The sequence below is a fragment of the Plutella xylostella genome, chromosome 5 (assembly GCF_932276165.1).
Source record: "Plutella xylostella chromosome 5, ilPluXylo3.1, whole genome shotgun sequence".
NCBI classification, from domain to species: Eukaryota; Metazoa; Arthropoda; class Insecta; order Lepidoptera; family Plutellidae; genus Plutella; species Plutella xylostella.
Window position 1 is genome coordinate 8,848,466 of NC_063985.1, and position 12,778 is coordinate 8,861,243.

The 12,778-nt window shown below is 39.9% G+C and overlaps 1 protein-coding gene across 1 annotated transcript; it reads right to left on the reverse strand.

The window, feature by feature from the left end:
• Positions 1-4,240: 4,240 nt before the first annotated feature.
• LOC105393053 (protein disulfide-isomerase A6 homolog) lies at positions 4,241-12,669 on the reverse strand. Its single transcript, XM_011564768.3, has 8 exons — positions 12,509-12,669; positions 12,204-12,397; positions 11,885-12,106; positions 9,032-9,184; positions 7,700-7,909; positions 5,882-6,036; positions 5,312-5,470; positions 4,241-4,970 (listed from the first exon to the last, which is right to left on the reverse strand). Exons 1-8 carry the CDS (start codon positions 12,531-12,533, stop codon positions 4,814-4,816), a joined length of 1,275 nt encoding a protein of 424 aa, XP_011563070.3. The 5' UTR covers positions 12,534-12,669; the 3' UTR covers positions 4,241-4,813.
• Between the last annotated feature and the right edge of the window lie 109 nt (positions 12,670-12,778).

Sequence of the window (12,778 nt, forward strand, 5' to 3'; positions counted from 1 at the left end):
CTGACTAGGGTATGTAATTCTGGACTGACCTCAGAAATGCAGCAGCCGACCCTGGAGCCTCGTGGACCTGCTCAGTCAGCCCCGTACGACGACACGACCTGCAACACCTGGCGCGGCATCTAGTCCTTGGAACGAGGAGTGGTGCTTGAAGGGAAGATAATTTTACTAAATATCTCAGCCTCATCAGCTACTGGAAAAGATTAGATGAAGGCTGTGACACTGGCGGATAACTAAGTATTCAGTTTTTCAAAACACGATGCAGGTCACCATATTCATATTCTAGATTGACAAGTAACACACAGTCTAATTTTGTATTCTAACTAACTCGGCGGTTAACGAGTTCCTGTGCAGTCCTACTAGGAAGGAAAGTTATTTTATAAGCCTTTGCACCGATTTTGTGGGCTACTATCATTCTGTATCATCATGGTGTGAATATTATGAGCTCTGGCAGCATTCCTTGGTAGATGACATCAATTAAAAACGATTGATTAACACAACAATAACAATTATAATAGTTGATAAATGAAACCCGGCTAACATGTCTTAACTGGGTAAGTAAATGATCAGTCATGCCACCAGGATAAGTAAAATGTTCAGTACTTCATATGAAAAACATTAACAAGGTCACCTTTAGGTATGTTCGTCAACACTAAGGGTAGGTCCCGGCCAAAACCTTAATTTAGGCTTCGCCTTGTTGCAACTTCAAAGGTACGTAAGTAGGTACACTAGGTACCTACTTACATTGTTGTAGGTTAAATTTTAAAACCATTAAGTCAACCAAGACAACACAAAATAAAATAGCTCGATTAAATAAAGATGGTACGTAACGATGTTAGTTGTACCTGATCAGACCTGATGCAACGACAGCCAACATAGACTCTCTAATCTGTGGAAGCAACAATCATGGTGGCGGGAACATGGACAGTTGGACGAGCCACCTCGAGCCTGACTTATCAATCAGAACTGACAGTTCGCCAACAGCAGATAGCTTGCGGCTATCTATAGGTAAACTTAGGTAGTAAGCTATACCAAAGAAAAAGTCCTTGGACATCGATATGACAGTGGAACGGTGAATAACTATGACATTCTTCAAAACAAAAAGGCTTGTTGTTGTTGTCCAGCTAAGGAAGGTTACCTACTTCAGCGACCTGATATTGCATTCTGAAAGAACTGCGAAGAGTTATGACTAATAATTTTACTTATTTTGAAAGTTTTCAGCAAACTCTAATAAATCAAGCAGCTACCACGACGCCACGTCACCACTGCCCGGTTATAACTCTGTACTAGCTTAGTAGATATATATACCAGAGAGCTCCAATCAGATGCGAGTCCAAACATTTTACTTGGTAACTAGTTACGTAACTAACTGAAAGATCCATAAAAAAGTTGAGGATTACTCAAAATGGAATTGTGAAAACGGCACGTCTGCACCAGTCAGTCTAAGAAGTTTCAGCAGATACAGTGTTGAAAAATAGTTATGAAACGTTTGCGCCAGAATCGAATTAAAAATACATTTTCATTGAGAAGCCGTTTAGGCATGAATAGGTACTTTCATCCTTTGAATTGTGCTCCAAATGATGAATTCATAGAAATTTAATGACGACTGCCATTGTTTATTATCTAGCCCAGTAATTTGAGTAAGGCTGCGGCTACACGTGATGTGATACACAGTACACAGTAGGTATATGCATGTTCCCAGAATAGTGGAAGTTATAATTTTACCAAAAGGTAGTCGTCTCGTGCAAGAGCACCGTTACTCGATTTATTCGATACACAACTATATAGTAGACAGCTGCTGCGTAGGAGGTTCACGCATTTTTCAACAAAGAGCTCGGATACACACTCACAATCCACTGGGACATAAGGAAGACAGCTAATGTGGTGCCACTCAGAAACCGCGATGACACTCTGATCATGATCACCCGACAGTAGGATCATAATAAGTTCGGTAACTTGAGAAGCGGTATGGTATAGCAACAGCGACTTTCACGAAATCAGGAATTAGCTCAGTGCTTTTAGGTTGAACACTCGCCGGTGAGATTCACTTTGCTCACAGCCGAGAAAAGAAAACACTCAAAGCTGGAATCTGCCGATGTGTCATGACACTTAAAGATAGTGTCTGGGGGGTCACTTTATATGACGAAAAACGAACTTTCGGTGCACTGCGGCGCGAGCCGCTCTATCTGTTTGTATGTATTAAACGTGCCGATTGAACGACAGCTCTCGTTCGTTCGTTTCTCATCAGTATAGAGTAACGCTCCTGTACTTACCGTGCGTCACCATTCCCATGAGCAGTCCAATGATCTTTAGGCAGTTTAGAACAAAAGCTGCATTAGACCGTTTCTTCAGCAGAGACATCGAAATAAAAAATTTATTGCACAACTATCCCCAGGAGCAGTCTACAGGTCACTTTGGGCAGTTCAGAAGAAAGCTGCTTTAATAGAATACCCTACCTCAGCGGAGGCATCAAATTGAAGTGCTATAACACTTTTAGAAGCGGTGCACGTTACCCGATTTGTCGTCATCCATGCCGATGCGGCTACGGCGACTGCAGGTGGTTACTCAGACTTCGTTGGTGTGCCCTTGTATGGCTAACATGACCAACCTTGGCAGTAAACGTTCGTCTGCATATGCCAAAATCACTGATGAATAGCGCACGTTACTCGATACCTTCTAAATAAGTCACTCATAATGATGGCTGATGACGATGATGACCGTGCTAGCAATAGTGCAGGCGTTTCCGCTGAGCATAAAATCTCTTCCCAGACAGGGGGCGTTTGGATCTGGCAACCAGAACAGGAGTGCCAGGTGTGCGCAGCGATGCAGGTGGAACAACACAGCCGCCAGGGCAGGAGTGCATGGCTGGGTCTATGCCGCGATGCAGGTAGCACAACCGGTGGCCAGGGCCAGGACCGGGTGTACACTGCGATGCAGGTGGCACAAAACGGTGGCCAGGGCCAGGACCGGGTGTACAGCCGCCAGGGCAGGAGTGCATGGCTGGGTCTATGCAGCGATGCAGGTACCACAAACCGGTGGCCAGGGCCAGGACCGGGTGTACGCTGCGATGCAGGTGGCACGAGACGGCGGCCAGCGCAGGAGCACAGGGCCGGGTGTATGCTGCGATGCAGGTGGCACAAACCGGTGGCCAGGGCAGGAGCGCAGGGCCGGGTGTACGCTGCGATGCAGGTGCCACGAGACGGCGGCCAGCGCGGGAGCACAGGGCCGGGTGCAGGTTACACGAAACTTCAATTTCACCGAATCGGCCTGCCTACCCTCAGCGGGTAGGTACCGGCGGATCACATTACTCGCCGCACATGCCACAATGTCCCAACATACTGAAACTCGGAGCCACGTGCTTCCTGTAAAAAATCCTATGATGGTCCTGGAAAGCTCCTGTTTGTAAAGCCTTACATAAGCTATAATCAAGTGCATTATTGTAATAGCAAAGTTTTTATCAACTGTTTTCTAAAAATATTAGAAATTGAGGGTAGAAAAATATATTTTTATAATTTTTTCCTGTATAAAATTAACATATGCTTTACTAAAAGCGGTCATTAATGTAAGTATCTAGCTCAAGCGCCACTAGTAGGACCGGAATATGTGATCAATCATCACCACGACTATTGAATCGGACCCTACTGCGTGGGATAAAAACCCCAAGCGCCGGAGCATTATGACCAGTGGCTGAGCTTTTAAAAGCAGTAAATAATAGCATTTTACTCACGGCTTATCAACTCAAACCTTCGTTGCGAAATCCTCAGCAATGGCTGCGTGCACAGCAGCCGGCAGGCCCCGCGCCGCCTGGTCCGCATCACGCTACAGCTCCCGGCAGCGAGGACTCCACAAATTCAATATTATATTTTTCCCCGTCGGAGCGAAGCCGACGAGAACCGTGGCTACATTGAGCCATTTTGCCGAAGTGTTCACTTCAAAAATCAAAAACCAACTGAGGCGCGCGGGCGACTCACTCTATTTATATAGGCACCCGCACCTTGCAAACTAAAGGTGGAGAGAAAAATGGACTTTATTTAACTGTCACTGTGACCCTTATGATGCCGAACACGGAGAAAGTCGAAACGCCATATCTCACAATGTTTAACTAGGTTTCAGATAGGCTCAGACTACATAATAGACCATTTGCACAGAAAACCGCTCTGCATATCAAATGTATTTGAATGCGAAATATTTGTATTTTTTATTAATTCTCATTCTAGTGTGAAATAAATGAAACGACAAACAATTGTTTAAAAAAATTAGCAGAATTTTATTAGTGTTACCTAATAACAATGTTTACACATTATATTTATTAAATGCCACAACTTTACACTATGGAAGAGATAGACACGTCAGACTTAATTTAAAAGTACTCTTAATTTTATACCTAAAAATGTCTAATCTCAAAACGGTTAAGAACATTTAACAAAAAATATTTCTGTACTAGTTTGTGATGAAGATATGTCGGAAAAACGTCATACAAAAATAAAGCAATGCACTACGATCCATGCAATAACGACCTGATATCATGATATACTCATTCTCACATCAACGCATGTCCGATGCAAACATATTATCACGAATACAATAGGATAAACACACTTGATTCTGACACATTACGAAGACATACAATTTGAGCAAAATCCAGCTCTTTACTTATTAGTAAGTATCTAGTAGCCAAAAAGTTAGTTATTAAATCTTTAAAAAAGTCCTTCTCATGAGTAAAATTTAGTTGTACAAAACGTTATGACTTCTGATTATGACCACTACCCATTCACACGGCTCTGCGCAAGTGCTGTTACTCTGTGACCGCGTGTGCTTATAGCTCGTCCTTCTCTAGATCCACGTCCGAGAGGTCAATGTCCTCCTCCTGGGGCAACTCCCCGTCCTTGCCGTCCCAGGGCTCAGTGGTGGCGGCGGCGGGCAGGGCCGCGCCGCGCACAGGCGCCGTCTGACCGCGGCCGAACGACAGGTCTCTGCGAATGGATATGAGAGTCATTAGTATACTAGGAACCGTTGAGGATTTTGCAAGTCTATGCTACGCAGAAGGCTTGGTGCGCTTGGAATGTGTCAAGGCGCTTTCTTCTCATATAAAGGCGCCATTTTTTTCTTCTTTCATGATAAATTACCATGTATAACTGAACTATTAGAATACCTCCATATTTTGTTTGACAGACATTATGATTGTTCTCGAGTTTTACATACTTATGCCCGAATAACGGAAATAAGTCAGTCACCTCAAAATTGTGGCTAACACAGCAGAAAAAACACGCTCAGTTTTGAATCTACTTTCGGTATTTTCTTCCAAAACACTAACCTCAAGAACTCGTTGATGCCGGTCTCGGAGAAGGATCCCCTGAGCGTGGAGAACTTGAGCTTCTTGGCGTTGACGACGGCCATGGCGGGGTAGCCGAAGCCGCCCAGCTCCAGCGCCTCCTCGAGCGCCGGCTGCGCGCCCGCCTCCGCCCAGATCCAACTGAGGTGCAGAGATATGTAGGTTTAGTACAGGGTTAGAATAGGTGGAAGAGGTAGGGAGGGAAGGAGATAGATAAAATATGCTTGTGTTTTTTTAAATAGTTTCCTGGGAGTCTGTTATATTTGGAAAGATGTTCTTGTCGTCATTACAAATTATTGTACTGTACTATATTATGAAGCCACACACTGTGCAACTGTTTTTTTTTGTAGTAAGTAGGAGTTTATAAAATTAAATAAAAGTGTCACCTGACCCTTAATTTTAGTAATCAGTTTTTACTATACATTTATGTGTCTGGCACCACCAACACACTTATCTCCAACCCGCCTACCTGCCAAGCGTGGCGATTATGGCAATAACCCTCAAGTCTTGGAGCCGGCTCATATCACAGTATCCCCACTGCAGGCAACTCACCCCCACATCTTGTTCTTGTACTTCTCGCCCATGCGTCGCAGCACGTCCAGGTAGTCGTTGCGGCAGGCGGCGCCGCAGTCCAGGATGTGAGGTAGGATGGAGACCACGCACAGCGGCTGCGCGCCGCACGCCGCCAGGCTAGCTTCGTCTACCACCTGGGGTGAGGGGGAGAAAGATAAATTATTATATGTTACATTATTGTTAGCATAATTAAGTATGAGTGTACAATCTTGTGATCTTTTTATTAAGTTGTATATCAGCGAAAACTGATAATTGGCTTTTAGTTACACTTTACAATTGCTATCCACCTATTAATAGCTGTAAGTTTTCCTCAAATGTAAAATAAAATAAAATTATTCGGTGGCTGATTAGCTTAAGTGTAATGTAGACGATGCGACGGCTTATGCTGAGGCACAGTTTTATGACAGTTTTGATATACTTCACTTTGTAAATACAGCCTTCACAACCCCTTCACAAGTTTAACCGAGTTCACCAATAGCTTACTAGCTGCAGCATTTGTTATACGTAATAAAACGTCAGCGTAATAATCGCATCGAGGCTTTCTTATACCTTTTCTACAAGCCGTATACTTACGAATAGAACGAATTGGAATTCTATTTCATGCTAAGATCGTAATTGAGTAGATTAAATTCATAATTATTAGTTACGATATTAAAAAAATATAGTTAGGTTGTATGTCTAAACGCAATTTAAGCTTGATATTAGCAAACACTAGACTATAATATTAATATTAGCCAGTTAGAATATAAAAGTCGAGTCGGTCCCTCCATTTCTAGACAAGACGCCAGGCGCCCCGACGCAAAGTTTTTCGGCCGAGTAGGGATAAAGATTATACGAGTACAAAACAGATAAATGTCAGAGTTAACGGTAGACCACTATTGTTATTTTGCTTGGCTATATTTACGAAAAGACTATCTTGTTAGCTTGCAGATCAGTATTAATCTTCCGATTATTTAATCAACAAAATTTGGAAGGCCAACCATTATGATAATAAAATCCTAAATACAAATATCGATAACAGAATTATGTAATTAAATAATAATGATGTAGGTATGATGTTTAAAACTGCTAATCAAGAGTTACTGTTTTATTTGTCACAAAACTAATGATTTAATAGGTCAGACTTTCATTTATTTATGTAGATGAAGCTGATATTTTATTGTATCAAGGTAGGTGTAATCTTCTTCATCAATCTGCAAAGTAGCTACTATGGAAATATTTGCGTGGGAAAGTTCAATGGCCAGTGAGGAAGTTGATAGACTATGTAAGTATGTTATGCAAACACAGGGTTTCTCACAACAAGTGATATGATTACCGTGAATAAAGGTTAATAACTTGTCAAGAACTATGAGCGATTCCGTACAAATATTTTAGATAGATTTTAAGTGGGTATGTTTAGATCGTGTTTATAAAAATGCTTGGTCCCTACACTCTAGTATTTATACAGCATGGAAAAAACGAATGGGCCATGGATGGGAAGTATGTGCCTATGGCTATGTAGGAAATACATGATTTACTACATTGACTCTACAACCCTAAACGTATGGCAGGACTGAAATCACCTACATAAGTTTTCGAACACTCATACCAAGTCAAGTGCTCTCCATATCAACACCTATTGCAAAATAATCCAATAAAAACTAGCACTAAAAAACTCAAGTAACGTATAGTAATTCGAATTTCAGATTATATTTTTTTATATCTCACCTGATAGATTTCAGGCTCAAACGACTAAAACAAAAACCAACGACCGCATTCTAAATTCGAATTTCAAATTATTTATTTTTTAATTCTCACCTGAATGATCTCAGGCGCGGCGATGTTTTCGGCCAGCTTGTCGAGCGCGAAGGCGACGATGTCACTGGCAGTTCGGCCTCCGTTGTAGTCCTCCACGGAGTCTGAAGACTTCTTGCCGGCGCGGAACAGCTTGATGGTGGGGTAGCCCTGCACCTGGTACCGGGACGCCATGCTCGTGTGCACCGTGGCGTCCAGCGCGCCCAGCTTCACCTGGTGAAGAAGGTGGGGGGTAGAAGGTAGTATAAATACTTTTCGGTGAGTAGTTACAGGTCATACATTTACGTAGATTAAATAATAGTGTTTGAAACTTTAATTTTAGATTAATGTTGATAAAATATTTTTTCCGGTTCTACCTTTTTTGGCATAAGATTTATTTGCCTAATCTCGTATTGCATAGTAACGTTTGGTCAAAGTCTCGTTACGCCGAAAATCGTATGGCATAAATCTCGTTTAGTAAAAAGTTATTTCGCATAACATTGTTTAGCCTAATAATGGTATGGCCAAATCTTGAATAGCCTAATAATGCTATGGCATAGGTTTATACAAAGTAATAATATACGTTTGGCTTTAACTTTGACGGAGCGTCTCCCTACATAGCGCAAACTGGTGCCTTGTATTGTTTCCGCTGTTTGGAAAACGCTCCGCTCCGCTTCGCTGCGCTCCGCTTTGGTTTTGATGAACATGTGCACCTAACACGCTCCTCCTCGCTTTGCTCGTCGTCGCACCTATTTTTAGGTTTCAATCTCATGGGGTTTGTAATAATTATATTGGTCGTTAACTTTCGATTTTTTGATCATACAACATCGTGATTTTCGTGATGTAGGAGAAAAATACCACAATTTGTACATTTACTACATACTTAATATATTATTTATTAAGATAACATTAGGAGAAACAAGATTATACATAGGTATAGACGAACATGAATTTGAGCAAACGAAACTTAGGTGTTTAAAGATTGTGCCTAAAGAGTTTTAGACGAAACGAGCCTTATGCCACATAAGTCTTGGCAAAGTGATGGTTCGGCCAAAAAAGTTTAGACCATACGAGTTATGCGAAATGAGTTTTGGTCAATAAAGATTATGCGAGATGAGCGGAACCCATTTTTTCCAGAATAGTAATGGCCTGCTGCAGAAGTGAATTCCAATTAATATCTAATGGTGACAGTCTACTAACTACTTTATTTTGTTTTTTTAGAACCAGACTTCAGAACTTCAGACCCAGATCTCAGGCCATCATAACTTGATGAGCCTTGTATCGTGTTACCGCAACCGGGTCAACCAGGCTTAAAGACACCTGGCTCAGCTCACCCGCACCTGTAATTCAAATTACCTTGCCCTTAAGCTCGGTGGCGGCCTTGGCCCACTGCGGCTCGAGGTTCTTGCAGTGGCCGCACCACGGCGCGTAGAATTCCACCAGCCACAGGTCGTCGCTCTCCAGCACCAGCTCCTTGAAGTTGCTGTCCGTCAGCGTCACCACGTCCGACTGCGTGGGAGGATTTGTTGTCATTAGTTAAGATAATTGAATTAAATACAGTACTGTTGTAAATGATTGAATGATGATGCTGGTGAGAAAAAATAAGTAGGTATCACGCCTTTTTTTACAATGCAATATAGTTTGAAATAAGCTATACATAAACATATATTTATTGTAATAAGTAAAAACATACAAGGTGGGGTAGCCCTGGTTCCTAAACTAGGGTGACCTGTGTGTCAGGAACCAGTTCCTTCCAAACAGTGAACAATTCTAGTTAAGTATTACAATTATTGGCATACAAATTAAATGTGTTTTGGCAGAGTTTAAGTGGGTTAGTAATTTAGTATAAGTAAAATATGTAAGTATGTATTAATTAAAGTTAATGTAGATAATGTGTACTGAGTAAAGTAACAATACGAGCACTGGTAATGTTAGCTAATATGGTAGTGGTAGGTATAAAGCATACTTACGCATCGTGCAGATTGTAGGTACTTAAATATATAATACGCACTTTTTTATAGTTTGATAAATGTGATGAAAAAGTTTTTTTAAAATTTTAAGTAGGTATAATATTGTAGTATAGTACTTAGTTTGTAGGCATGTGATACATAATGTAAAAAGGTTCAATTCGATAAGGTAAGGTATGCTCATAAAGAACATAATAGGAGAACTTGTGATAACAACTGTCTCGTTATAATTTGTAATTAAAAAAAAAACTTGCATATTTTATTCACAAATATTCTTATCCTGTACACAAAGTTTCAAACCTTTAAGAAACAAAATAGATTTGATTTGTCTGAATCTGAATCATACATCAAGGATTTGAGAGGCCAACTATAATTTAGTATTCCCTAAATAAAAGTTTATTATTAATTTTACAATATGGGTGTTCTTTGTATAAGTACATTTCCGAATCTCTCTTATGGGAGTGGTGTAATACAATACAAGGAAGGTGTGTGTTCTGTGTATGCCAGGCGCGTTATCATGTATCACCCACACCACCGCGCGGCCACGCGGCGCAAGCGAGCGCCAACACATCGTCTTGAAATTTGGATGCTCCATAACATGATTGTGTACAAGGATGATTAGGTGCGTGGCAAAAAAATTAAACTAACGCTGCCATCTTCTAAAATATATAACACCCACCCACGCCCTAAATGATCATTATAGTCTAGCTGTAGTACCTATTCATAAGGATCCGAGCCACGGCACAGCGTGGGTGCAAATCAAGCAGCACATTCGCCCGAGCCGAGGCGTGATTTGTGAATTTACCCACAATATTTTTTTTACATTATGTACCGAGTTAGCATGATTAAAACTGAACTTTTATGTTAATGTTATAAACATTATTGTTAGGTACCTAATTAAAGATTTCGTTCTTATTAGGTGTTAACTGTCACAATACTTATGTTGTTAATACACACTACACTAAAGTGTGTATCTGTAGATGAAAACATCAAACTCACTTTATACTTAACGTATTAGAAAAAAAATATATATATTTATGTTATTTAATTAGTTGTTTATGCAATATTGTTTATATAGGCATTGTCTTGTCTGAAAAAACATTCCGCTTAAAGTAGTTTCTTCTAGGATAAAAACTAACACTAGAAAGTAAGCAAGCTGTGTAACTAACATTATGTGCAAATAAAGACCTTTTCAAATCAATCAATCAAGCAGCACATATAGTGCTTATCTACAATCTCCACTCTCGATTGGATGGGGTGTAACTGTTCTTCAACTAGGCATGACCCATGAACTGTTAGTGCACAGCTGAGTGTTAAAAATTGTATTTAATAAGTGACGAAATTATTCCTTTTATAAAAAAAATTGTGAACTATCATATTGGGTCAATCAATTATATTTAAAATCTAATAAAACATCTAAATTTTCAATCTTATCAGTATACATGTATTAATAGGTTATTAATTTAATTAATATTTGTTGTATCTCTCTTTCCTTCTATTAGGTGAACTACGAAATAGTTTTGATTGTAAATAGTTATTTTTTTTGTTCTGACTTCCTTCATAGTTTTCAAATAAGGTTCTAGCTGCATGGGTGTTGCGATAAGACTTTTGGGATTTTGCCTGATAATAAAGAGTAAAGTTACTATGTGAATTAAGAGTGTTAACTTCAGAACCATGGAACTTTCTGGAATAAGCCGGAATGGTGTGATTGGGCTGCATTAAATATATTTGTTCTGGTACTTTCTTGTTTTTAATCCGAGTCATTTGGTGTTTGGCCGATACTGTTGATTTTGATCTTGCTGTTGGCTTCCAAGGTATTATACGATCCTGTAGATTAATTTCCTTAATATCTTGATTCTTAACTGGAAGGCTTTTTGTTTAAACCGCACAAGATTACTTATGTCTTTGTATAGACATACCTACATTCATATTTTAGAGCAAACTTAATAGTTCAATGTAACATACCTCATACTATTCATATTAATTGGCAGATATATAATTTGAATTTTTTCTTTCTTTTCATTTATAAGTTTAATATAACACACATACATTATTCTTGGCTTGTCAACATACCTACTTAGAAGTCTATATAAATGAGTATGATTTAATACTATCAAGTACCTAAGTAAATACAAAATACTTGGCACAAATACTAGCTCTGCTTACACAGCACAGGCTTAGTTAAAAACTATGGAAACCAGTCCAACAAATAAGTTATAAAATTGAAACCCATGCTTGTTACCTTGCCGGAGCTGCCTCCAGACTTCTTGCCAAGTGCCTGGTACGCCTTGTCCTTGACTGCCTTGAGAGCAGCATCAACAAGGTCCTCGGCAGTCCTCTGACCCTGGTAAGCTGTGTTTTTACTGCCAGTAAATATTTTGATTGTGGGGAACCCTTTAACTCCATATTGGGATCCAAATCCTTTGTGCTGGTCAGAATCCACTGCTCCTACTTTGACTATGCCCTGCAAAGAAAATATATGGCTGTGTTATATGTATACATATAGGTTTCAATAATGAATGTTATAGCTAAGTTAAAAAGTGTGGTTAAAAGTCATATACCTTTAAAGCTGTGGCTGCTTTCTTGTACTCAGGAGCGAGGTTCTTACAGTGACCGCACCAGGGAGCATAGAACTCTATTAGCCAAATATCATCAGAATTTGTGACTAATTTATCAAAGTTACTCGGAGTTAAATCTATAACATCGTCTGATGGACTATATAGTGCTAAAGTGCCCGCAACACATAGTAATAAACCTGTAACAAAAATTTATACACGTTTTCTAGCCGGTATAATTTATCGTAAAAATAATCGTTATTGAAGCGAATTGTAAACATTCCGCATAAATCCTATATTTTTAAACTCACCTAGGCAGGATTGAAGTAAGAACATTTTGATGATTTTACGCTATTCTCCTTACAACTACAAATATATTAGGTACCGGCACTGAGATCGAAAATAACATGAAACACGTCAGACAACTGAGGCCACTAGAAAATTCAGTTTTGTATAGCTGTCAAATAATTTCGTGGTTTTACGCCATTGGTGCGTTCGTTGTATCAGTCAGTAGTCTGTGATTCATGCGGCAGGTCTACTCCGACTGTACGAATGTTCCAGTCTTGTCATCTCAGTACCAA

What these genes read in the sequence shown, in the direction of transcription:
- LOC105393053 (XM_011564768.3), bottom strand. Translation starts at nt 12,533, where the DNA reads ATGTTCTTACTTCAATCCTGCCTAG. An exon ending in AAGCAGCCACAGCTTTAAAG is followed by an intron (nt 12,107 to 12,203) that starts GTATATGACTTT and finishes TTTTCTTTGCAG; the next exon opens with GGCATAGTCAAAGTAGGAGC. An exon ending in TACAAGAACAAGATGTGGGG is followed by an intron (nt 5,471 to 5,881) that starts GTGAGTTGCCTG and finishes TCTGCACCTCAG; the next exon opens with TTGGATCTGGGCGGAGGCGG.